This window comes from Pistacia vera, unplaced genomic scaffold (genome assembly GCF_008641045.1).
Source record: "Pistacia vera cultivar Batoury unplaced genomic scaffold, PisVer_v2 Contig430, whole genome shotgun sequence".
Lineage (NCBI taxonomy): Eukaryota > Viridiplantae > Streptophyta > Magnoliopsida > Sapindales > Anacardiaceae > Pistacia > Pistacia vera.
This window is the reverse complement of record NW_022196258.1, coordinates 764,125-791,036: the sequence shown is the minus strand read 5'-3', so window position 1 is coordinate 791,036 and position 26,912 is coordinate 764,125. Positions and strand designations below refer to the sequence as shown.

At 35.1% G+C, this 26,912-nt stretch overlaps 1 protein-coding gene, 1 long non-coding RNA gene and 1 pseudogene across 2 annotated transcripts; all 3 read left to right on the top strand.

The window, feature by feature from the left end:
* The first annotated feature begins 124 nt into the window (after positions 1-124).
* Positions 125-1,308, top strand: LOC116143456 (receptor-like protein 9DC3). The gene is made up of 2 exons (XM_031428920.1): positions 125-755; positions 929-1,308. The coding sequence occupies exons 1-2, from the start codon at positions 125-127 to the stop codon at positions 1,306-1,308; spliced, it is 1,011 nt and encodes a 336-aa protein (XP_031284780.1).
* A 4,355-nt stretch (positions 1,309-5,663) lies between these two features.
* LOC116143525 lies at positions 5,664-6,110 on the top strand. The gene is made up of 3 exons (XR_004130132.1): positions 5,664-5,743; positions 5,829-5,914; positions 6,041-6,110. It is a non-coding gene; the product is annotated as an uncharacterized LOC116143525 (long non-coding RNA).
* Positions 6,111-16,275: 10,165 nt separating this feature from the next.
* LOC116143522 lies at positions 16,276-19,947 on the top strand (annotated as a pseudogene).
* The last annotated feature ends 6,965 nt before the right edge of the window (positions 19,948-26,912 follow it).

Below are 26,912 nucleotides of genomic sequence, written 5' to 3'. Positions count from 1 at the left end.
TAGTTGGATCCATGGCATTGTCAATGACAATAGTAGTCTCTTCTTCCTTCACAATCTCCAGAAGCTCAAGCTCGCTTGAAATGATTTCAGTGAATCAACAATCTCATCCAAGTTTGGTCAATTCATGAAATTAACGCATCTTAATCTTTCTTTCTCCAGTTTCTATGGCGTAATTCCAACTGAAATTTTTCACCTATCTAAACTTGTTTCGCTTGACCTCTCTGGTGTTACTTATTCCCTTAGATTACCTAAATTGAGCCAACATGTTTTTAATAAGCACTCACAGAATCTTACAAAATTAAGATATCTTCATCTCGATGAGGTGGATTTGTCTTCAGTTGCACCTGGCTCCTCGCTGAACTTGTCTTCTACTCTGATATCTCTTTCAGTTGGAGATACTGGTCTGCAAGGCAGGTTTCCAAATGATGTTTTCCGCCTTCCGTTCCTCCAGAAGTTGAGTTTGACCACAAATATACAGCTTAGAGGTAATTTACCAAACTCTAACTGGAGCAGTTCCCTTAGATTCTTGGATCTCTCTTTGACAAATTTCTCAGGACAATTACCTGACGCAGTCAGTGATCTTAGATGCTTGAATGTATTGGATCTCTCTTTCACAAGTTTCTCTGGAAAATTGCCTGACAAAATTGGCAATCTTAGATACTTGAATGTGTTGGATCTCTCTATGACATATTTCACAAGTTCAATTCCAACATCACTTCGGAATTGCACGAATATCACTTCTTTGGATTTGGCAGGCAATTATTTTACAGGCGAAGTTGTAATGTCATTATCTAAACTCAATCAGCTTAGAAGTTTAGATCTCAGTTACAACAATCAAAACAGATTCCAGATATTTTTGACAACCTTAGCAAATTAACCGATCTAGATCATTCATTCAACAATTTTAGTGGTCAGTTGCCATCTTCAGCATTCAACCTCCCACAGCTTTCAGCTTTAGACTTTTCCGAAAACCAATTTGAAGGTCTTATTCCATATCAAGTAAGTGGTCTTTCAAATCTGCTTTCTCTCGACCTATGTGATAATTTTCTCGATGGAAGAGTTCCATCTTGGTTGTTTACTCTACCATCTTCGGCATCATTGGACCTTAGCAATAACAAACTCACAGGTCCGATTGAGGAGTTCCATCAGCCTGGTTCTGTGACATTTGTTTCTTTACTGAATAACCAAATTCAAGGTTCAATTCTGAATTCCATGTTTGAACTTTTAAACCTTACAGACCTTGACCTTTCTTTCAACAATTTGAGTGGCATTGTGAAACCAGAAACGTGTCCAAGCTCAAAAATATAGTAACAATTGACCTTTCCCACAACACTACTATCTTTAGTTACCTCCAAAAAGGCCAACATTACTTGCATACCTTTTGGTGTTCAGTTCTCTTCTTGCAGCATAACTGAATTCCCTATCTTCTTAAGAACCTCAGAAGACTTAAGTATTATAGACCTTTCAGACAACAGAATTCCGGCCAGATTTCTCAACAACAATTGGAATTGTTTCAAAATTTACACTATTTGAATCTCTCTCACAATGTTTTGACAAGTTTTGTCCCTTTTGAAAAGTTTCCGTGATGAATCTAGCTGTTCTTGACCTATCCAACTTGCTCCAAGGCCACTTGTGATCTAGATGCACCTAAGATGGTTGCCTTATTAGTTTCTGACAATATGTTGATTGGAGAGATCTCCATTCATTTGCAACTTGAGCTTATTCAATATCTTGATCTGTCTTCAATAGCTTGAGTGGAACCATCCCGCAATCATTAGCTAATAACTTCATCAATACCTTGACCTTCTGGCAATAAGTGGAAGGGTCATTACCACATACTTGGTTAATTGTAGTCGCTTGGAACTTCTAAATGTTGGAAACAACATGATCAACGATACTTTTCCTTATGGTTAGCAAACCTTCCGGAATTGCAAGTTTTGATACTGAGATCTAATAGATTTCATGGTTTCATTGGCGAACCCAAGACAAGATTAGCATTTCCTAAGTTGCGAATACTTGACCTCTCCACAATCAATTCACAGGTATTTTGCCAACAAGATACTTTGAGAAATTTAATATGATGGGTGGTAAGAATCATAAAGGTGTATTGGAATATATGAGCAAAGGTATAGAGGGATATGTTTCACAGTATTGGAAAATGCCGATCTATGTTCGATACTATTCCAGTTTGACGGTAAAAGGCGGTTGATAGAAAAATAGACAAGATTCTAACCATTTTCGTAATGGTGGATTTGTCAAGCAACCAATTTCAAGGGCAAATACCAACAGTAATCGGAAAGCTTAATTTCCTCCAAATCCTCAACTTTCTCATATAACCTTAGAGGTCATATTCCACCATTATTGGGAAATTTGACAAGTCTTGAATCATTAGACCTCTCCTTCAACAAGCTTGTTGGAGAGATTCCTAATCAATTGGCAAGTTTGACATTTCTTTCTGTGTTGAATTTTCATACAACCAGCTTGTGGGATCTATACCTCAAGGAAATCAACTCAATACATTTCAAAATGACTCCTACAAAGGAAACTTGGGGTTGTGTGGATCCCCATTGTCAAAGAAATGTGGCAATGATGTACCATCATCACCAATACCGTCCTACATGAAGAAGTCGATAATTTGAGCTGGTTTGATTGAAAATCGTTTTGAGGGGTACGGATCTGGATTGGTAATAGGCTTGTCTATGGGATACATTGGTTCACAATAGGAAAACCTTTATGGTTTGTATTAATTGTGAAAGAGTGAGGCTCAGAATCATAGCAAGAGTGAAGAGAACCATCCAAGAAGAAGAAATAATGACTCAAGCGTTGCTCTTAACAAGGTCAGTGGTTCGTTTTTACAACTATATTGTATTCTTTTATGAGAATCTGAATATAAACTCCACCATTAATTTTTCAATCTTGTCTTTCTTTTCAGAGTTAGGTACTTGACAACAGCAAAAAGTATAATGATTGAATCAACATGGTCTATATATATCTTTCAGCACTCTGTTATTTACAAGTTTTCATGGTAAAGCGCATTTTCCAAAAAGCATAAATGAAGTGCTTCAAGTCTTGCTGGAAAGAATAAATGTTTATTATTTTTGTGTTGTGAAGTGCTTCAAGTTGATGGTAATCAACAAAATGCACTTTCTGCTACATTACTAGTCCTATTGTAAGTATTTATTTCCAAGCTTTGCATGAGGAGAACTTATGGCAGCTTTTACATATATTTATCTCCAGTCTGTTACTCATTATTGTTTTTATAATCATGGTATTATGGGAGTTTTAGTCAATGAGTTATATTGAAGAAACTTTGTTCTTTACATATTGATCTCAAATCTGTTTAGTCCTATGTGTTATATTTGTTAAAAAATGCACAAATCATTAAATTAATCAAGGAGCCTCCAATCCACAAAATATTTTCCTTATTGTGTTTATTAATCTTGATATTCATGGGAGTTTTTTATTACTGTATCTAAAAAATGTAAGGATATAGTTGTAATTTCGGAACTTACAGTCAGGGCAATCCTAGTAATTTATGACTCCCACAGTCCCGCTTGCCATTGAAAATGGAAGAGTAGAAGACTTCCAGTCTCCACTTTCACTTCGTCAATCTTCCATTTCAACTATATCCCAAAATTCTCCTCTCTTTTACCCTCTGAAAAACCCTATATTCCCTTATATCCCTTCTCCATTTTTCACTTTCACTAATAAACTCAATCCCGAAACCCATAAATTCTTGTACGTATCTCAATCTCTTCATTTCTCATATTTTGACCGAATTCCTTTTAATTCTGGGTTTTTTTTTTTTTTTTTCTCTAGTTATTTTGCTGGGATTTGCCAAAGTTTCAATTTTTATTCATTTTGTTCATATTTCATGGATTTTGCTCTTGAATCTTCGTTTTCAATCGACCCACGTTCGTTTCAACAATAAAAAACTCGTTTTTCCTCCAGCAAAATCGATGTTCGAAATTTTTGTCAACATTTCACCCAGAATTCATCGCTATCCAAAGTGTCACGTTTAGGGGCGCTTGCTTGTGGGGTTTGGTGTTTGGTTGCATGAGAGTTTTGCCGTGGGAGAGTGCAGTAAATGCAGGGTATGGAGATATTGGGGCGGGGCATATGTTGTTGAAGAATGCTGGATTAAAGTTTCTCAGGTTTTGAGAGTATTAAAGAGCAAGGTTTGGTTTTGCTGCGCTTTGGGTTTGTCTGCGTTCTGTCAATGGCTGAGACGTCTGTCACAACGCTTTGGCCTTGAAAGGTATAAAATTCTTGAGCTAGTCTGTTTTTGTTTAGTGTGTAATTGTATTGTCACAAACTATGCATTTAAGCGTTTGTCAATTCTGGTCTTGGAAGTGTATTAGCTTAGTTTGGTGTCATTTTGATGTTAGTGGTTTATGGAGTCTGTAACCTTTTATTGCACATTATGCACTTATAAAGTCCGATTATTATGTTGGGCATGATATTAGACCGTGTTCAGTTGTGGTGTTGTGAATGCTTTTCTTTTTTTTGGTTTTAGTTCGCTAAAGTTGAGGGATAGCGAATGAGAATATATGGACTAATAAAATAAGCACAAGCTCTTTGAATTCAAACCACATTACCTTGTTTCAGCATAAAAGATGTTAACTGAAAAATGTATGGTACTTTTGGTGTAAGTGATGATTGCCATCTCTATTTGACTTTGCAATGTTTTAGGTCAGGCCACTGGCATGGTTTTCCATGATACTTTACCTGTGGGAAGGTTGTTACATATCTATCAATGGGAATGCTAAAAGCTCTTGGTTTGAAAGGAAGAAGGTATGTTTGATCATGATTTTTTATTTTTTTTGGTAAAAGATAGTCATTGCTATTTGTATACACATCATACTTCATTTGTTGGCTATTTCCAAAAGGTTTTCAGTTGTATTCAAGAAAGTATTTCTGTCTAGCAAAAGAACACGGCACATGGTTATGATAATAAATTGCTATTTATGAAGTTATTGTATGAAGCTATTCATATCATGTTTAGGCTATGTAGAGAAGGAAGTTAGGGTTGAATGGGGCAGTAGGTCACTATAACAAAGCAGAGGTTCAAGTGGTTGCTATAATGTAGTGAAAATAAGTGTTCATCCTGATGTTTTATTCAGTCATCTAATAATTGCAAAAGGAATTTCATTTGACTGTATTATGTTATTTTAACGGATTTAGGATTTTGTTTGAATGTTGCCACTTAAGTATTGACAGGCATGCCACAATGTCCTGTATATTAGGCAAATATTCTTATTAATGAAGACATATCGTTATCTGTAATTAATATGTCTATGTCTTTAGTTTCGAATGCTAGTAGTCAAAGAAATCTGTAACGCATTTACACATAACCAGAAGTTTCACAATGAATTTTATCTTCATCCTATTGCCTCATTGCCAATTTCTTGGCAGAATAGATTGCGACTAGTTAAATGTGATGGTTGCAATGATATGGGCCATTTTGATTATTTCACATTTTCGATAACTAACAAAAGGGGAATTTTATTAAAACAGGCTTACGATGTACAAATTGTACCATCTCTTGTTGATTTCCACAGTTGTGGGTAAATCATCAATATTCAAGGCAAATTAATTCTTGGTACTTTTGCTTCAGCGAGTGCATATTCAAAAAGCTAATAAGTTGAGAAATGTGTGTTTAGGGTGCCTGTGTTTGAGCAATGTGTGTGACAATATAGTGGGCATTGCTTATGCAATGTATCTGTTGGATAATGTTCAGAAGGTCAGGGGATTTCTATTCCTCTTCCTCCCTCTTGAGGTTAATACCAGGTTTTTTATTGATTTATGCGACAGTCTCATAGTGGCAGGATTATGATCTTTCTATTTTAAGGGGGATCTCCTAGAAAGTACTACAGTGGGAGACATGGCCACAAACCTGCATACTTCGTCCCGGGTAATCCTATAGCCAATTTCAAGTTGATGCTGTATTTTATAATGAAATTATTGTATTATTTATTTTTCGTGAATCTGTTGTTTATATTATCTGCCTGATTAAATAGGGTTTGTTATTGGTTTGCAGATTCAATGTCAGTTTGGAATCTTCTCGGAGAGTTCTGCATTAGGAAGGTTAACATGGTTGTTGTTCTAAAAGAGTATGGTGGAACTGTGGGGGTATATACACACTCATGTCTGAACCAAACTAAGTTGAACTAGTTTTTCGTTAAACATTTGATCTTAGAAGGGTTGCTTGGGTAACTCAATAAGTACCTTTGACCTTCAGTTTTGATGGCCTAATAGTCATTTTTATTTTACTGGATGAAACAATAGTGACCGGAAGATGTGATTGAGGAAATTGTTGGTGAAATCTTTGACGAAATGATTCAAAGTAAATCTCACATTAATTTTGTCTTGTAATAGCATTGCTAAATGATAACATAGTACAGGTTGTCAGTATGTTTCATCACTTATTGATTTATTTGGATTGTCTGCCCTTTATCACTCAATAACAGGAGGAGATCCAGAAGAAAACTGGCTACATGTGATGCAAGCAGAGGGATATATGATGTGGATGCTAATACATGTATTGATCAGCTCTCTGAAGACTTAAATATCAAAATGCCAGAGGTTTGATGTTCTTCTAGTATGCTGTGTTGATGCTGTGTTAATGCCACTGTGATGTTTATGTTAAAATGCATATTGATTAGTCTAGCATGCGAACTACTTCCGTGGCAGGATTACCCTGTAACATTTATAATTGTGAAGTATCCTCAATTCCCCTTAACTGTAGAAAACTTGTTGATGGATAGAACTTTATTGAGAACACACCTTTATCCCTATTGGGGGGACCAGTTCTGGTGAAGGCAGAAGTGTCATTATATGATAGTTTAGTAATATTTCAATGACTGAAAAGAATTTGACTAAGCACAGAATAACTTGATATTTTTTACCATGATTTGTAGACTGATCTGGGACTTTAATAGCTCAGTTATGCATTGCCGTCAATTGGTAAAGGCTGTATTGCGACAGTCTTTGTCGTGCATATTAGGGCTCCAACATTGCTTCGACTGGAGAAGTTAGACTTGTTAATGTGTTTTTAAGTGTCCATGATTGCTTAATTTTGCATATCTAGTTACCTTTCCTTTCCTATTTTTTATAGGGTCATCAGTATGAGATGGTATCAGGTTTATATGAGAGGCCTTGGATACACCCAAGGAACGGTGAGAGTACGAAAGTGATCCTTAAAGAAAAACAGGAAGAAAAGAAGAACATGATGATCTGGATCTGACCACCAGGAATTGAGGGAAAAGTATCTAATTTAAAAACGAGGTATGGTCTCGATCCTTTTGAGCTACATTTACTCTGTGGAAGCTATACATTAGTTGTGGTTACAAGTTTATTATATTTTCTAGGAATAGCTTAGTTTCTGAATCATTGTGTCCTAGTTCTCAAGGATCATTTCTAGACTTATACATTCTTACTTCTCCATCTGGCCTACTTTCGATCATAGACGTAGCCAGGAATATGTTTAGGAGAGGCCAATTTAAACGATCATAAAATTTTACAAATATAACATTATTAAATCTTAAATATTCATTTATAATATTTTATTTAATGTATTTGTAGTTGTTTTGATCCATTTTCGTATTTTAAAAATTTACAAGCTAGTTTTTATAGCATTTTATTATCAAATGCAAACTTTTTTTTATCGTATTGATGATATATGCGTTGTACAAGCTAGTTTTGTAATTTAATTCAGCTAGATTGAGATCATGGCTACTTATTGAAAAATCACTCTTTTATTTCCATTTGCAGACTTTTAAGGATTTGATTCCATGGTATTGAAGAGTTTGGAAAGAGGTGCGTAGAAATCAATCTGTAGAATCTTTGAATAAGTTGGGATATCAACATCTTGGAGTCTTTACATGGTCTATCATAGGATTTCTGAAATTATTGGAGTTAGAATTAGCAGCTATAATAGGCTTTAATATCCTATTTTGTTGAATTTCAGTTTAACAAATGTTGTAAGTTGTGAATATTATTCAGAATAGTAATTTATGGGGCCTCGGCTCTTCAGCCCTGCTCTGTTTCTTCAGTGCAGATAACTTGTGTTAATAATATAGCCAGATTATAACTGCTTTATTATAACAATATTAAGTCATGAATCATGAAATGAGAAATTTAATTTGCCATCTTCAAAACATAACACCATTTGTGTTATCAGATATATAACTTCATCATTCTCAGCTCTTATAACATACTTCTCAGTTTTTAGAAAGATAGCGTTGGTTGACCACCACAAGATAAAAGAAAGTTGTCAATTACATTTTCTAGAATATTTAAAGCTATTCTTCTCAACAGGAAACCCTTAGTTCCCTTTTTGTGTTAGAAGAATGCAGCTATAGTTACTTGGTCTTGATGAGCAGTCAGTAGCCTAATTACTCATCAGTTTCAATTGTAATGTACTTTATCAAATGATTATTTAGTTATTAAGTAGTTGGCTCTTTATTGAATCTTCCTCTTTTTCTGTTTATTTTTAATTGATAATATAAGAAACCTCTACTCTGGGAATTCTTGTTCTTTTCATCGCTCGAGTGCAGCAAAGTGTATGGGTCTGTGAATGGGACATTCAATTTGTGTATGAGAAATATCAAATATGATGATTGTTTGTTGTTAGGCATTGAAGTATGAATTTATATATATGATTTTATAACCCTGCTAATAGGAATACAAATGCTCTTTTGTCTGTATTAGTCTTATTAGATTTGGGCTGCCTTGGTTCCTGCACCCTTTGATTTTATTCTGTGTCTTAGGTTCAACAAATCTCTTCATACGAAAGATGGTTTTGCAGTGTTCATTCTTAGGGAGAGCATTTTTATTTTTTTATTTCCTCTTTTTCTCTCCTTTATGTTTGGTGTTGAGGGTTTACTAGAGACTACAACCAACAATGTTACTTTAAGCCATGCAGTTATTTCCAGCTTCTTCTCTGATTCACAAATTTGACAGCAGGAAGAGAAGGAGAATAGTTGAATGACAAATGTTTGTGTTAAAAGACAAATTGTAAAGGAATCTTTAAATTCAGAAAGAAAAAAAAAAAAAAAAAAAAAAATGTAATTGGCGAATTGTTATGCATAACTACTGTGTTCTCCATTAGCAAGTGCATGACCAAGAGTAAGTTAATGGAGTAATTCTCACTAATGGATGACCAAGGCTTGTTTCTAACTGTGTCATTATTTTACATCATTCTGGCTTTGAATTCGTTACTTCAAATGGTTAGGAAAATTCATAGCAGTTGACAAGATTAAACATTCTTCAAGTAAATGTGGTTTGTGTAAATTTCCTTTGTCAAATAAATGTGGCTTTACGTGATAGGACACTGCAAACCACCATCATCAATAGTGGACGATGATGCAGAGTCCTTAAATGGATTTGGATGGAAAGGTTTAGTCATAGGATATGGAAGTGAAGTGGTGTTAGGAGTGATGATGGGACTCATTTATTTCCATATATACCAATTTTTTCTCCATTAAGAACTCATTATTTGGACAAAGGCAATTGTTTCTGTAATTTTCGCCATCTTCAGCATTCAACCTCATAAAATTTCTTTTTAGAATTCTCCAGCAATCAACTGAAGGCCATATTCCTTGTCAAGTATGTGGTCTTTCACTCCTTACTCTTCTCTACATGCTTGAAACTTTATAAATGGCAGAGTACCATCTTGGTTATTTCCTCTATCACCTTCGGAGTCATTAGACCTTGGTAACAACAAACAATCACAGGTACTGTTGATGAGTTCCATCAGGTTGTAGGTTCATTGGAAGAAATTTATTTATGGTAACAAGATTCATGGTCAAATTCCAAATTCCATGTTTGATCTTTAAAACCTTTAACACTTGACCTTTCATCTAACAATTTGAGTGGCTTGTGAAGTCAGACATGTTGTCCAACCTCAAGAATATCGGTTACATTAACCTTTCCATAACCCTTGTTGTCATTAGTTACTCACAAACCCAACTTTACCTTGCCCAATTTTGAGATGTTTGATTTCTCTTCTTGTAACATAGCCGAATTCCCAATTTTCCTAGAAATTCAAAAAATTGAGGTATCTAGACCTTTCAAACAATAGAATTCCTGGCCAGATTTCTCAACGACTATTGGAATTCCCAATTTGTACATTTGAATATCTTACAATTTTTTGACAAGTTTTGTCCCTTCTGGAAAAATTTCAGTGATGAATATGAATGTTCTTGACCTTGTTCCAACTTGCTCCAAGGCCCACTTACTATGCTAGATGCACTCTTATGGAAACTTATTACTTTCCATAATAGATTGACCGGAGAGATCCCTTCATACATTTGCAACATGAGCTTTATTATAATTATGACTTGTCTAACAATAGCTTGAGTTGAACAATTCCTCATGTCTAGGGAACTGTCGTAAGTTTTTATGTACACTTTCATTCTGAATCTAAAAAATAATTTCCATGGCAACAAATTAGAGGGTTCATTCCACCTACTTTGGTTAATTGTAGTCGTTTGAAACTTCTAGATGTTGGGAACAATATGATTGAAGATACTTTCCTATTGGTTAGCGACCCTTCCCGAATTACAAGTTCTAATATTGAGATTAATAGATTTTAGGTCCCATTGGAAATCCCAAGACAAAAGTATTGTTTCCTAATCTGCAATACTTGACCTCTCTCACAATCAATTCATTGGTTCTTGCCAAAGGGTATTTTGAGAAATTTAATATGATGTGTGGGATAATCATGAAGATTATTCGGATTTATATGGGACAAGTGACTTTGGGGATGAAGGTTTTGTTAGGTAGCTCAATATTATTCAATTATATTGACGTAAACGGTGTTGATAGAGAAATAGAAGAATTATAAACATTTTCAAAATGATAGATTGTCAAACAACCAATTTCAAGGGGACATTCCAAAAGTAATTGGAAAGCTTAATTCCCTCCAAGTCCTAACTTTTCTCATGATAACCTCACGGGTCATATTCCACAATTTGGAAAATTTGATACGATTTGAATCATTAGACCTCTCTTTCAATACTTTGTTAGAGATCCTAATCAATTGACAAGTCTGTCATTTCTTTTGTATTGAACCTTTCATACAACCGACTCGTAGGTTTTATAACTCAAGGAAATCAATTGAATACATTTCAAAATGATTCCTACATTGGAAACTTTGGGTTTTGTGGATTCTGTTATCAAGAGATGTGGATGATGAACCACCATCACCAATACCATCCATCTACCATGAAGGAGACAATGATTCGAGCTGGTTCAATTGGAAAATCGTTTTGAAGGGTATATAGATCTGGATTGATAATGGCTTGTCTATGAGATATATTGTATTCACAACAGGAAAACCTTTATGGTTTGTATTGATGGTTGAAAGAGTGAGGCTCAGATCAAAACAAGAGTGAAGAAACCCATCCAGAAGATGAAATTAGTGACTTCAAGCGCTGCTCTTAACAAGCTGAGTGTCGATTTTTACAGCATTATTTTTATGCTCCTCAAATCTGAATATAAACCCACCATTAATTTTTCAATATTCTCTTTCTTTTCACAGCTAGTACTTGACAAAAGCAAGGAACATAACCGATTGAATCAACATGGTCTATTATCTTTCAATAGTTTGTTATTAATAAAAAATGCTTCAAGTGTGTTGGAAAGAACAATTGTTTGTTATTATTTGGATTGCGAAGTACTTCAAGTTGATGGTAAGCTCAACAAAATGCACCTTCTACTACATTTACTAGTCCTATTGTAAGTGTGTTTTTCTAAGTTTCACATGAGGAGAAATTTGCATTCAAAGCATCTCCAATCTGCAGAAAGGGGAATGCATAAAGCATAGTGCACAGATTGGTGGCTCCCAATTTAAATTATATACTAGAGAGACTACAATACATTGATTTCAACTTCTTGTCTAATTCACAAATTGACAGCTACAGATAGAGAATTTGTAGCAATCATAAATCCAGAAAAAAAGAAACCAATGGAGGAACCTTTTTGCAAAACTGTATCATCCATTAGCTAGTGCATGCCAAGACTTTGATGGAGAGTTCTCACTAGTGCATTGAGACAAGAGATTATGTATAGTATTCCACCGAAATGAGACAAGATTCAGTGGAATTCGCCTAAAATCGACCAAGCACATTCTAATGCAAGTTCACGTGCTTGAGAGAAAAGCAAGTTATAGGAACAAACTTTTGTTCCTCATTGCATTATACCTAAGAACACGACCATAATAAAAAATGAACACGGTAGAATTACACTGGACTTGGTCTAAATAAAAATAAAAACTAAGAATATAAAACAACGTTATATTCTGAATCATATATCCTCCATCTAGTAACATGAATTCACTTTTCATTTCCTCTATGAAATTTAAAAAATGATATCTCGAAACAATAAGTCTACGGTGACAAAGAGTTCTTAGATTTTGCCCTCAACAGTGAAAACACAAAAGCAAAAAATTAAAAAAAATTAAGATTGAAAGGAGGACTAAATAATTGTTGAAGGGTATACGAAATAGCGAGAATGAGGCTGTTGACTCGGTAATTGTGTTCATTTTCTTGAATAGTTGTGTGAAATGAATGGTGGTTAAACATTTAGAATTCTATGGCTGCACAATTGTACGGCCAGGATGACTCACGGCGGTAAAGTTGTGATCTCATAAGGAAAGATGAGGTTCCTCAGACGGGCTTATTAGCTGCTCTCTGCAACACTCTGTTCTCATGACCAAAGTTCGCGCTGCGCCACTTTAAGCAACAATATTCTTTCATGATGATCCTCTTTCATTTTGACTGACTTTATGCAAAAAAATACTTTCTCCAAAATGAAACCCGCCATATTGTTATGGAAGATGTCCTTCTTATCCAAAGCAATGTCTTGGAAAGAGGATACTGATTGCTGCTCATGGGACGGTGTCACCTGCTATACTCAACTGGTCATGTCATTGCCCTCACCATTCTTCAGGGAAACATTCCTTCGAACAGTAGTCTCTTTCTCCTTCGTCACCTGCAAAAGTAACTTGCTCTCAATGATTTCAAACTCTCTCAAATTTCTTTTGATTTCAGTCAATTACGTAGTTTCTCTAACTCAAACTTCACTGTTCTAGTTCTATATGAGATATCCCACTGTTGACACGGTTTCTCTTGACCTCTCAGTATCTGATTAATTATTTGAACAAATTTTTCCCATGAAAATTGAAAAAACTTGTCTGGGAAGGGCTAGTTCAAAATTTGACTTACCTAACATAACTTCTTCTTTATTATGTGGACATGTCTGTCATAGTACCAGTTCCATGGCCAGTCATCTTATTCTCTGACTTCTCTAAGTCTTAGTTTTTGTGAGTTTAACACATTTTCGTCTCCATGGTTTTGGTCTACAGTCAAGGACAAAACTGATTTTTCACTAACAGAGTAGTCCCTAAGACTGTAAGACTATGGATGTTGTCTTAAAAATGATGGGAAACATGGGGTTGTCTGGATCGCCATTGTCAAACAAATGTGCAATGATGTACCACCATAGCCAATAACATCAATATTCCACGAAGAAGACAATGCTTCAGCTGGCTCGATTGGAGTATCACTTTGATGGGTACGGATGTGGATGGTAAAGGCTTGTCTACGGGTATATGCATTCGCAACGGAAAAACCACTATGGACGATGGTTGAAAGTGTAAGGTTCAGAATCATGAGCAGAGTCAAAGAGTAAGCCAATTTTTTTAGCTTTACATAATGCGCTTCAGTTGGAGTAATGGTATTGTAAGTGCTTTGTTTTATAAATATATAAATGATGTGAAAAATAAAATCACTATTATAATTTTTGTTTGTTATTTTGGGGTCTGTTCAAGTTGATGACAAGGTAGTAAATTTTTGCTCCATAAAAGGCCTTGCTGAATTTCCTAGTCCTTTGCAGTGTTCTGTTTCTTATGATTGAATCTTGAATACTCATAAATCACCTCTTTGCAATAGCAGTGATATCCATTTCTTGAAAAAATACTCATAAATCACTCCTTTACATTTCTTGACAAGCTATGGGATATATTTATTGTATTAATATGCGCAAGAACAAACAAACGAAGGTAAATGAGAATATAGAACAGAGGAGCAGAGAAGAAATAAGTATGCCGCCAGTGGTGCTCCTAATAGGTGTCTTCCACTTCCTGTTAACTTTGACTGTGTACCTCATTAGATCTCATTAGTGGGATTTAATGATATTTATATGTCTAAAAATCTATTACTAGTAAATTCATATTCGTTGAACAAGGACCTTCTATAACTGCTTTTCTTTACCCTTTCATCCGGCTCCGCAGCTAAAAGTATCAGGATAGAGGACACAAAGTTTATTTACAGAAGTTGGGATATAGAAATGGTGGCTTAAGTAGCGTTTAAATAGTGCAAGATATGTTCACTTAACTCATGGTCATAAATGCCATGCAATTTGTCTGCACATTCTTCACATTTAATGCTTAAAGTGAACTTCTTTGATGACATTTAGCCACCGAATTGAGAACAATTGTTTCTGCTTCTGAACAATATCAACATTCTCAAGCAAACTGTTGGTGCAAGGTCTTAATCCCAGATTTATTTCGTCCCTCAATTTTGACATGCAATGGCCTCCAAAACACTATGACTATGAGCGCCACTTGCAAGAGAAACACAAGTGACTCACCTGTTCTCTCAAACCATTCGAGAATACTAATTTTAGAGAGGTATTTTAAGTGTGAGAGACCATTGGGTGTATTGGGATTTCGGGTTTGTGACTATTTTAGACATTTGTGTTATTTTTTATTAGAAAGTAGAAAAAGAGCCCCTGGATGACCAAGACTAAATCCAGTAGTCCCTCGTTAGTGCTTGACCAAAGACTTGATGGAGTAGACCTCAGTGCATGATATTTGTATAGAAAATTTGTTCGAATGGATTCTAACTTGGAAATTGGCTCACTTTCTCTTTATTTATCTATACATACATAGACATTTCATCTTCACTTCTCTCTCTTCAACAATTTTATGCAATTTCTTCGTTTCCTGTGAAAAACATGTGGAGGCTATCATGGCACTATCAACTCCCTGCCTCTTCCTGTGGACTTGAATTTTCAAGCCATTTCCTCATCTCCTTATAACTCTTCTTCTCGTTCAATCAAACTTTGCTCCCCTGAACAAGCTCTGCCTTACTCCATTTCAAGAGCACCTTAAAAATTGATAGTTTTCTACTATCCTTGCGAAAGATATCATTATCCTAAGACAGATTCTTGGAAAGAGGGAAGTGATGTGCTGCTTATGGATGGGGCACTTTGATAGTACCAGCTAAATATGATTGGCCTTGACCTTTCTTATAGTTGGATCCATGGCATTGTCAATGACAATAGTAGTCTCTTCCTCCTTCACAATCTCCAGAAGCTCAAGCTCGCTTGTATTGATTTCAGTGAATCAACAATCTCATCCAAGTTTGGTCAATTCATGAAATTAACGCATCTTAACCTTTCTTTCTCCAGTTTCTATGGCGTAATTCCAACTGAAATTTTTCACCTATCTAAACTTGTTTCGCTTGACCTCTCTGGTGTTACTTATTCCCTTAAATTACCTGAATTGAGCCAACATGTTTTTAGTAAGCACTTACATCTTTTTCCAAAAAAGCGTAAATGAAAAGTGCTCCAGTCTTGCTGGAAAGAATAATTTATTTATTATTATTTGTGTTGTGAAGTACTTCAAGTTGATGATAAACTTATATCTTTTTTTTTTATCAAGAAAATGCACTTTCTACTACATTTACTAGTCCTATTGTAAGTATTTTATTTCTAAGCTTTTGCATAAGGAGAACTTATGGCAGCCAGAACATTTGACTATTAGGCTCTTGAATTTTAATCCTTGTATTCATCAATGGATTATATTGAAGGAACTTTGTGTGTTTACATATTTATCTCCAAGTCTGTTTACTCATTATTGTTTTATATTAATCATGGTATTCATGGGAGTTTTTAGTCAATGAGTTATATTTGAAGAAACTTTGTTCTTTATATATTTATCTCTAAATCTGTTTAGTCCTATTATGTTATATTTTGTTAAAAAATGCACAAATCATTAAATTAATCAAGGAGCCTCCAATCCACAAAATATTTTTCCTTATTGTGTTATATTAATCTTGATATTCATGGGAGTTTTTTATTACTGTATCTAAAAAATGTAAGGATATAGTTGTAATTTTAGAACTTACAGTCAGGGCAATCCTAGTAATTTACGACTCCCACAGTCCCAAAATCTTCCATTGAGAATGGAAGAGTAGAAGACTACACTTCTCAAAATCTTCCATTTCAACTATATCCCAAAATCTTCTCCCTCTTTTACCCTCTGAAAAACCCTATATTCCCTTTATAACCCTTCTCCATTTTTCACTTTCACTAATAAACTCAATCCCAAAACCCATAAATTCTTGTACATATCTCAATCTTCTTCATTTCTCAAATTTTGACCGAATTTCCTTTTAATTCTGGGTTTTTTTTTTTTTCTGTAGTTATTTTTGCTGGGATTTGCCAAAGTTTCAATTTTTTATTCATTTTTGTTCATATTTCATGGATTTTGCTCTTGAATCTTTGGTTTTCAATCGACCCACATTCGTTTCAACAATAAAAAACTCGTTTTTCCTCCAGCAAAATCGATGTTCGAAATTTTCTGTCAAGATTTCACCCAGAATTCATCGCTATCCAAAGTGTCACGTTTTAGGGGCGATTGTTTATGGGGTTTTGGTGTTTGGTTGCAAAAGAGTTTTTTTCCGTGGAGAGTGCAGTAAATGCAGGGTATGGAGATATTGGGCAGAGCATATTGTTGTTGAAGAATGCTTGGATTAAAGTTTCTCAGGTTTTGAGAGTATTCAAAGATTAAGGTTTGGTTTTGGTCGCGCTTTTGGGTTTGTCTGCGTTCTCGTCAATGGCTGAGACGTCTATCACAATGCTTTGGCCTTGGAAGGTATAAAATTCTTGAGCTAGTCTGTTTTTGTTTGGTGTTTATGTAATTTTATTGTCACAATCTATGCATTTAAGCGTTTGTTATTATTCTGGTCTTGGAAGTGTATTAGCTTAGTTTGGTGTCATTTTGATGTTAGTGGTTTATGGAGTCTGTAACCTTTTATTGCACATTGTGCACTTATAAAGTCCGATTATTATGTTGGGTATGATATTAGACTGTGTTCAGTTGTGGTGTTGTGAATGCTTTTTCTTTTTTTGGGTTTTAGTTTGCTGAAGTTGAGGGATAGCTGAATGAGAATATATGGACTAATCAAATAAGCACAAGCTCTTTGAATTCTAAACCACATTACCTGTTTCAGTATAAAAGATGTTAACTGAAACTTCATATGGTAGTTTTTGGTGTAAGTAGATGATTGCCATCTCTTCAAATAGTTTTATTTGTTCTAATTGGCCATTTGATATTATTCTGAATCAGGTGCGGGAATTAACAGATAAAGAGCCTGATAGTGGTGTCTTTAAAATGCTTCACTGTGATGTTACTCGGTTTTTGACGACTCTTCTCGTTGGCACAATGTACTACCCTCCCCCTTAATATTAGAGTAACTAATTCTTTTCTTTTCGTATTGAGTTTGAAAATTAATTCTTTTATACATTCTATTTACATATTCAGTGTGGCAAATATTGGAGCCACTGCGTTAGTCACAGAGGCAGCAACAACTTTATTTGGTGAGGCTGGTGTCAGTGCAGCAACAGGAATAATGACTGTAGGTTGCACAGGATATAGGTTGCCATCAAACTGAGTATTTGTCCTCATTGAAACGAAGTTCATGTTGTCTATGGATTAAAAACTCATGTGGTTATGCACTAAGATGTCTATAACTTATTTCAATTGCTTTATCCAGTTTTCCATTTTCTGAATGATATTAGGTGGCTGTATTTCTTTACACTGAAAGTACTCCAAAAAATATTGCAGTTCATAATGCGACAGAGGTTGCTAGGTTTGTGGTAAGTTTAAAAATTATATATTTGATTTTTGTCAATTTAAATAAGGGAGTCTCTATTAATGCTTAATAGATTGGCTTTCCCTTGTTTTTTCCCCAACCTCATGCTTAATGTAGTTCTGTAGGTTTTCCGTGCTCTGCTGATGTTACTGTCTGAGCTCTATTTGACTTTGCAGTGTTTCTAGGTCAGGCCAGTGGCATGGTTTTCCATGATACTTTACGCTGTGGGAAGAGTTGTTACATATCTATCAATGGGAATTCTAAAGGCTCTTGGTTTGAAAGGAAGAAGGTATGTTTGATCATGACTTTTTATTTTTTTGGTGAAAAGATAATCATTGCTATTTGTATCTTCCACATCATACTTCATTTGTTGGCTATTTCCACCAAATGGTTTTCAGTTGTATTCAAGAAAGTATTTCTTGGCTAGCAAAAGAACGGCACAAGGTTATGATAATAAGTTTTCTATTTATGAAGTTATATTTGTATGAAGCTATTCATATCATGTTTAAGGCTATGTAGAGAAGGAAGTTAGGGTTAGAATGGCGCAGTAGGTTACTAGTAACTAAGCAGAGGTTCAAGTGGTTGTTATAGATGCAGTAAAAATAAGAGTCTAATCCTTGATGTTTTATTCAATCATCTAATAATTGCAAGAGGAATTTCATTTGACTGTATTATGTTATTTTAACGGATTTAGGATTTTGTAAGAATGTTGCCACTTAAGTATTGACAGGCTGTGCCACAATGTCCTGTATATGAGGCAAATATTCTTATTAATGAAGACATATTCATTATCTGTATCTAAAATGTTTTATTCGTTATCTGTATCTTAATATTAGTCATGTTTTTAGTTTCTGAAGGCTAGTGGTCAAAGAAATCTGTAAAGCCATTTACACATAACCGGAAGTTTCACAATGAATTTTATTCTTCATCCTATTGCCACATTGCCAATTTCTTGGCAGAATAGATTGCTGACTAGGCAATGATATGGCCCATTTTGATTATTTCACATTTTCTTGATAAGTAACAAAAGGGGAATTTTATTAAAACAGGCTTATGATGTACAAACTAGTACCATCTCTTGTTGATTTCCACAGTTTGTGGGTAACTCATCAATATTCAAGGCAAATTAATTCTTGGTACTTTCACTTCAGCGAGTGCATATTCAAAAAGCTAAGAAGTTTGAAAATGTGTGTTAAGGGTGCCTGTGTTTGAGCAACGTGTTGACAATATAATGTAAATTGCTTATGCAATGGATCTGCTGGATTATGTTCAGAAGGTCAGGGGATTTCTATTCCTCTTCCTCCCCTTGTGAGGTTAATACCACGTTTTTTATTGATTTTATGTGACAATCTCATAGTGTGCAGAATTATGATCTTTCTATTTTGAAGGTGGATCTCCTAGAAAGTACTACAGTGGGAGACATGGCCCACAAACCTGCATACTTCATCCCTGGTAATCCTTAGAGCCAATTTCAAGTTGATGCAGTGTTTTTTTAATGAAATTACTTGTATTATTTATTTTTCTATAAATCTGTTGTTTATATTATCTGTCTGAATAAATAGGGTTTTGTTATTGGTTTGCAGATTCAATGACAGTTTGGAATCTTCTCAGAGAGTTCCACATTAGGAAGGTTCACATGGCTGTTGTTCTAAATGAGTATGGTGGAACTGTGGGGGTATATACACACTCATATCTGAACCAAACTAAGTTAGAACTAGTTTTTCATTAAACATTTTGATGTTGCAGATTTGCTTGGGTAACTCAATAAGTACCTCTGACCTTCAGTTTTGATGGCCTAATAATCATTTTTTTTTTCTGGATGAAGCAGGTAGTGACCCAGAAGATGTGGTTGAGGAAATTGTTTGTGAAATCTTTGACACAAATGATTCAAAAGTAAATCTCACTGTTAATTTTGTCTTTGTAGTAGCATTGATAAATGATGGACATAATACAGGTTATCAGTAAGTTTTCATCATTATATTGATGTATTTGCATTATCTGCCCTCCATCACTCAATAACAGGAGGAGATCCAGGAGAAAACTAGCTACATTATGATGCAAGCAGAGAGAATATGTGATGTGGATGCTAATACATCTATTGATCAGCTCTCTGAAGACTTAAATATCAAAATGCTAGAGGTAATGCTGTGTTGATGCTGTTGTTAATGCCACTGTGATGTGTATGTTAAAATGCATATTGATTAGCTAGCATTGAAGTACTTACCATGGCAGGATTACCCTGTCACATTTATAATTGTGAAGTATCATCAATTCACCTTCATCTGTAGAAACCTGTTGGCGGATAGAACTTTATTGAGAACAGCCCTTTATCCCTATTGGGGGAGACCAGCACTGGTAAAGGCAAACATGTCATTATTATGATAGTTTAGTAATATTTCATTGACTGAAAAGAGTTTGATTAATCACAGTAAGACACTTGATATTTTTTACCATGATTTGTGGACTGATCTGAGAGTATTTAACTGCTCAGTTATGCATTGCTGTCAATGGGTAAAAGCTATATTCCGACAGTCTTTGTCATGCATGTTAGGGCTCCTATCTTATGCTTCAACTGAAGAAGTTAAGACTTGATTATATGTTGTTTTAAGTGTCCATGATTGCTTAATTTATATATCACATATATAAACTTGTTTCGCTTGACCTCTCTGATGATTTTATTTCCATCATTACCTGAATTGAGCCAACATGTTTTAATAAGCACTTACCGAATTTACAAAATTAGAGATATTCATTCGATGGTGTGAATTTGTCTTCAGTTGCACCTGGTCCTTGCTGAACTTGTCTTCTACTCGATATCTCTTTCAGTTGGCGGTACTGGTCTGCAAGGCAGGTTTCCAAATGATGTTTTCGCCTCATCCTTCAGAAGTTGAGTTTGACCAAAATATAGATCTTAGAGGTAATTTACCAAGTCTAATTGGAGCAGTTCCCTTAGATTTTGGATCTCTCTGCTACAAGTTTTTCAGACAATTACCTGACGCAATCAGAGCTCTTATATATTGAATGTATTGGATCTTCTTCCTCAAATTTCTCTGGAAAATTGCTGACAAAATTGGCAATCTTAGATACTTGAATGTGTTGGATCTTCATTCCAATCATTCACAGGTTCAATTCCAACATCACTTTGGAAGTCACGAATATCACTTCTTTGGATTTGTCATCCAATAATTTACAGGCGAAGTTGCAAGTCATTATCTAAACTTAGTCAACTCAGAAGTTTAGATCTCAGTTTCAACAATTTTTCAAGGAGATTCCAGATGTTTTGGCAACCTAGCAAATTAACCGATCTAGATCTTCATCAACAATTTCAGTGGTCAGTTGCCACCTTCAGCATTCAACCTCCCACAACTTCGTTTTAGACTTTCCGATAACCAATTTGAAGGTCATATTCCATATCAAGTGGGCTTTCAAATCTATTTTCTCTAGCCTATGTGATAATTTGCTAGATGGAAGAGTTCCATCTTGGTTGTTTACTCTACATCTTTGGTGACAATAGAACCTTAGCTACAACAAACTCACAGGTCCGATTGAGGAGTTCCATCAACCTGCCTCTGTGAATTTGTTTCTTTAATGAATAACCAATCAGGTTCAATACAAATTCCATGTTTGAGCTTTTAAACCTTACAGACTTGACCTTTCTTTAACAATTTGAGTGGCATTGTGAAACCAGAAACGTTGTCCAAGCTCAAAAATATAGTAACAAGACCTTTCCAAACACCTTACTATCTTTAGTTACCCCCAAAGGCCAACATTACCTTGCCTAACTTGGGTGTTCAGTTTCTTTCTTGCAGCATAACCGAATTCCTTTCTTCTTAAGAACCTCAGAAGACTTAAGATTATAGACCTTTCAGACAATAGAATTCACGGCCAGATTTCTCAACAACAATTGAATTGTTTCAAAATTTATACTATTTGAATCTCTCTCACACAATGTTTTGACAAGTTTTGTCCCTTTTGGAAAAGTTTCCATGATGAATCTAGCTGTTCTTGACCTTCAATCCAACTTGCTCCAAGGCCCACTGTGAGTGCTAGATGCACCTAAGATGGTGCCTTATTAGTTTCTGACAATATTGATTGGAGAGATCCCTCCATTCATTTGCAACTTGAGCTTATCAATATCTTGATCTGTTTCCAATAGCTTGAGTGGAACCATCCCACAATCATTAGCTAATAACTTCATTCAATACTTGACCTTCAGCGAATAAGTTGGAAGGGTCATTACCACATACTTTGGTTAATTGTAGTCGCTTGGAAGTTCTAAATGTTGGAAACAACATGATCAACGATACTTTCCTATGGTTAGCAAACCTTCCGGAATTGCAAGTTTGATATTGAGATCTAATAGATTCATGGTTCATTGGCGAACCCAGACAAGATTAGCATTTCCTAAGTTGCGAATACTTGACCTCCACAATCAATTCACAGGTATTTTGCCGACAAGATACTTTGAGAAATTTAATATGAGTGGTGGTAAGAATCATAAAGTTGAATGGAATATATGAGCAAAGGTATAGAGGGATATGTTTCACAATATTGGAAAACAGGGAGCTATGTTCAATACTATTCCATTAGTTTGACAGTAAAAGGCGTTGATAGAAAATAGATAAGATTCAACCATTTTCGTAATGGTGGATGTTCAAGCAACCAATTTCAAGGGCAAATACCAACGTAATCGGAAAGCTTAATTTCCTCAAATCCTCAACTTTTCATAATAACCTTAGAGGTCATATTCCACCATTATTGGGAAATTTGACAAGTCTTGAATCATTAGACCTCTCCTTCAACAAGCTTGTTGAGAGATTCCTAATCAGTTGGCAGTCTGACATTTCTTTCTGTGTTGAATCTTTCATACAACCAGCTTGTGGGATCTATACCTCAAGGAAATCAACTCAATACATTTCAAAATGACTCCTACAAAGGAAACTTGGGGTTGTGTGGATCCCCATTGTCAAAGAAATGTGGCAATGATGTACCATCATCACCAATACCGTCCTACCATGAAGAAGTCGATAATTTGAGTGGTTTGATTGGAAAATCGTTTTGATGGGTTACGGATCTGGTTGGTAATAGGCTTGTCTATGGGATATATTGTATTCACAATAGGAAAACCTTATGGTTTGTATTAATTGTTGAAAGAGTGAGGCTCAGAATCATAGCAGAGTGAAGAGAACCCATCCAAGAAGAAGAATTAATGACTTCAAGCGTTGCTTAAAAGGTAGTGGTTCGATTTTTACAACATATATTTGTATCTTTTATGAGAATCTGAATATAAACTCCACCATTAATTTTTCAATCTGCTTTTTTTCAGAGTTAGGTACTTGACAACAGCAAAAAGTATAATGATTGAACAACATGGTCTATATATTACTTTCAGCATCTGTTATTACAAGTTTTCATGGTAAAGCCGCATTTTCCAAAAAAGCATAAATGAAAAGTGCTTCAAGTCTTGCTGGAAAGAATAATTTGTTTATTATTATGTGTGTGTGAAGTGCTTCAAGTTGATGTAATCAACAAAATGCACTTTCTGCTACATTTACTAGTCCTATTGTAAGTATTTATTTCCAAGCTTTGCATGAGGAGAACTTATGGCAGTTTTACCTATTTATCTCCAAGTCTGTTACTATTATTGTTTTTATTAACATGGTATTATGGGAGTTTATGTCAATGAGTTATATTGAAGAAACTTTGTTCTTTACATTTTATCTCAAATGTTTAGTCTATTGTGTTATATTTTGTTAAAAAATGCACAAATCATTAAATTAATCAAGGAGCCTCCAATCCACAAAAATTTTCCTTATTGTGTTATATTAATCTTGATATTCATGGGAGTTTTTTATTACTGTATCTAAAAATGTAAGGTATAGTTGTAATTTCAGAACTTACAGTCAGGGCAATCTAGTAATTTTACTCCCACAGTCCCACTTGCCATTGAAGGAAGAGTAGAAGACTTCCAGTCTCCACTTTCATCTCTCAATCTTCCATTTCAAAACTTCCCAAAATCTTCTCCTCTCTTTACCCTCTGAAAAACCCTATATTCCTTATAACCCTTCTCCATTTTCATCATAATAAACTCATACCCAAAACCCTAAATTCTTGTACGTATCTCAATCTTCTCATTTCTCAAATTTTGACCGAATTTCCTTTTAATTCTGGGTTTTTTTTTCTCATTATTTTTGCTGGGATTTGCCAAAGTTTCAATTTTTTATTCATTTTTGTTCATATTTCATGGATTTTGCTCTTGAATCTTCGGTTTTCAATCGACCCACGTTCGTTTCAACAATAAAAAACTCGTTTTTCCCCAGCAAAATCGATGTTCGAAATTTTCTGTCAAGATTTCACCAGAATTCATCGCTATCCAAAGTGTCACGTTTTAGGGGCGCTTGTTTGTGGGGTTTTGGGTGTGTTGCATGAGAGTTTTTCCGTGGAGAGTGCAGTAAATGCAGGGTATGGAGATATTGGGCAGGATATTGTTGTTGAAGAATGCTTGGATTTAGTTCTCAGGTTTTGAGAGTACAAAGAGCAAGGTTTGGTTTTGGCTGCGCTTTTGGGTTTGTCTGCTTTCTCGTCAATGGCTGAGACGTCTGTCACAACGCTTTGGCCTTGAAAGGTATAAAATTCTTGAGCTAGTCTGTTTTTGTTTAGTGGTTATGTAATTGTATGTCACAAACTATGCATTTAAGCGTTTGTCATTATTCTGGTCTTGGAAGTGTATTAGCTTAGTTTGGTGTCATTTTGATGTTAGGTGTTTGGAGTCTGTAACCTTTATTGCACATGTGCACTTAAAAGTCCGATTATTATGTGGGCATGATATTAGAATGTGTTCAGTTGTGGTGTTGTGAATGCTTTTCTTTTTTTGGGTTTTAGTTTGCTAAGTTGAGGGATAGCCGAATGAGAATATATGGACTAATAAATAAGCACAAGCTCTTTGAATTCTAAACCACATTACCTGTTTCAGATAAAAGATGTTAACTGAAACATCGTATGGTACTTTTGGTGTAAGTAGATGATTGCCATCTCTATTTGACTTTGCAATGGTTCTATGCTTATTCTACACGGTGCATAAAATATATCTATGCTTTTTTACCTTTAATCGAAGGCATGTTTAAAACTAAAACATAGAATCAAGTCTTTTTGTGTGAATTGGAGACCATTTTAGCACCAAAAATGACAACTTTAACTTCTACAGTGCAAGTGATAATAGATTTTCAAACTGTTTATGTTCAAATGATGCAAGTGGCCTTTCAGATCTAACTTAATTCAGCTTATCTGATAATTTTCTAACTGGTAAAATACCAGATTGGTTGTTTACGGCTTTACGCTACCGTTTCTGCAATCATTAGAACTTACCAACAAAAAACTCAATGGTTCTCTTTACCAGTTCAAGTTCTCAGCTCCATTGCGTTATCTATCTCTGGAGAATAATCAAATTCAAGGTCCATTTCCTGATGCCATTTTTGAACTTCTGAATCTTACTGTTCTTGACCTGTCAATAAACAACTTCAGTGGCACTGAAACTTAAACATCTTGAAGCACTTCAATTTTCCTATAATAGCCGACCAAAGTTGACCCACAACAATCTCAAGTTTACCTTGTTTTTCGGTTTCCTTTCTTCTAACTTAACTCAATTCCCGAGTTTCTTAAAGACCGCAAAAATTTTCCAAATTTTGGACATTTCCCGCAACATAATTTCTGGCCAAATTACCTAAATGGAATCAAAATTGTGGCAGAATTTGTATATCCTAAATCTTATCTCGCAATAACTGATAGAATTTGCAATCAATATGTTGCCTGGTAATGTTATATTGGTACAGGTTTTGTTGGGTTTTCAATCGAATAAACGCAGAATAAAACAACAATTTTATTCGATTTTAACCCGATTCCCATGATCAGGATTGAATCTTGAATACTCATAAATCACTCATTTGCAATAGCAGTGGCATCCATTTCTTGATAGAAATTCTTTGCTGATGAAAATTTCTTTACATTTTTTTTGGGGAGAAGTTTTGCCGACGTTAACATTACTGTTTGCTCTTGAATCCAATCCATGTAAGAGTAAGTCTTAAAATTTCTTGGTTTGTCTTCTCTATGGGATATATTTATTGTATTTAAAATTGAACTTCTTTGATGACATTTAATGCCACCGAATTGGAAGCACAATCTGTTCTTCATGTTTCTCAAACAATATCAACATTCTCAAGCAAAACTGTTGCCTGCAAGGTCTTAATCCCAGATTTAATTTCGTCCCTCATTTTATGACATGCGATGGCCTCCAAAACACTATGAATATGAGAGCCACTGGCAAGAGAAACACAAGTGACTCACCTCTCTCTCAAATTCAAGAATACTAATTTTAGAGATAGAGAGAGTATTTAAACATTGGGTGTATTGGGATTTGGGTTTGTGAGTTACCACCAATTTGCATCCATTTAGTCAAATTCTTCTTTTATCTTTACCCATAGATGTAGGCTAAAAGCCGTTTCTATTACCAAACTATTTTTTCTTAGAGACGGACCTATCACAAAATTGGAGTTGCAAACCGGGATTCAGATAATTTGTAGAGAAATTGGTCTATGTATGTGAGTGGAAGTGTTTACGTTTTTGTGATTATTATGAGTTAAAAATACTCAGATTTAAATCTCAGCTTTCGTCACGACCAGCCTGCTTGCCAAGCATGCTGCACGTTGCTTACGATAAGTATACTCAGGGTGAAGCAGACTAAGAGCTAAGTTAACTAGGAGCTAGTAACGAGAAGCAGCTAGGTCGACGGACTAGCACCTTTTTTTCCAAGGTTGCTCCATACTCGACACCCACGAGGTTCGTTTCCAAGGCTGCACCATGCCCGACACCTAGGGTTTTCTGATGCTGGAACTGTGAGCTATCAGTAGTTAATTGAGGTGCTTGAGCCTATAATAGGCAACTGCCACCATGTAAATCAATGAATGAATCCAG

Coding starts and splice junctions, on each gene's coding strand:
- LOC116143456 (XM_031428920.1), top strand. CDS start 125: ATGAAATTAACGCATCTTAATCTTTCTTTCTCCAGTTTCTATGGCGTA. Junction 756..928: donor CACTTCTTTGGATTTGGCAG/GCAATTATTTTA, acceptor TGCCATCTTCAG/CATTCAACCTCCCACAGCTT.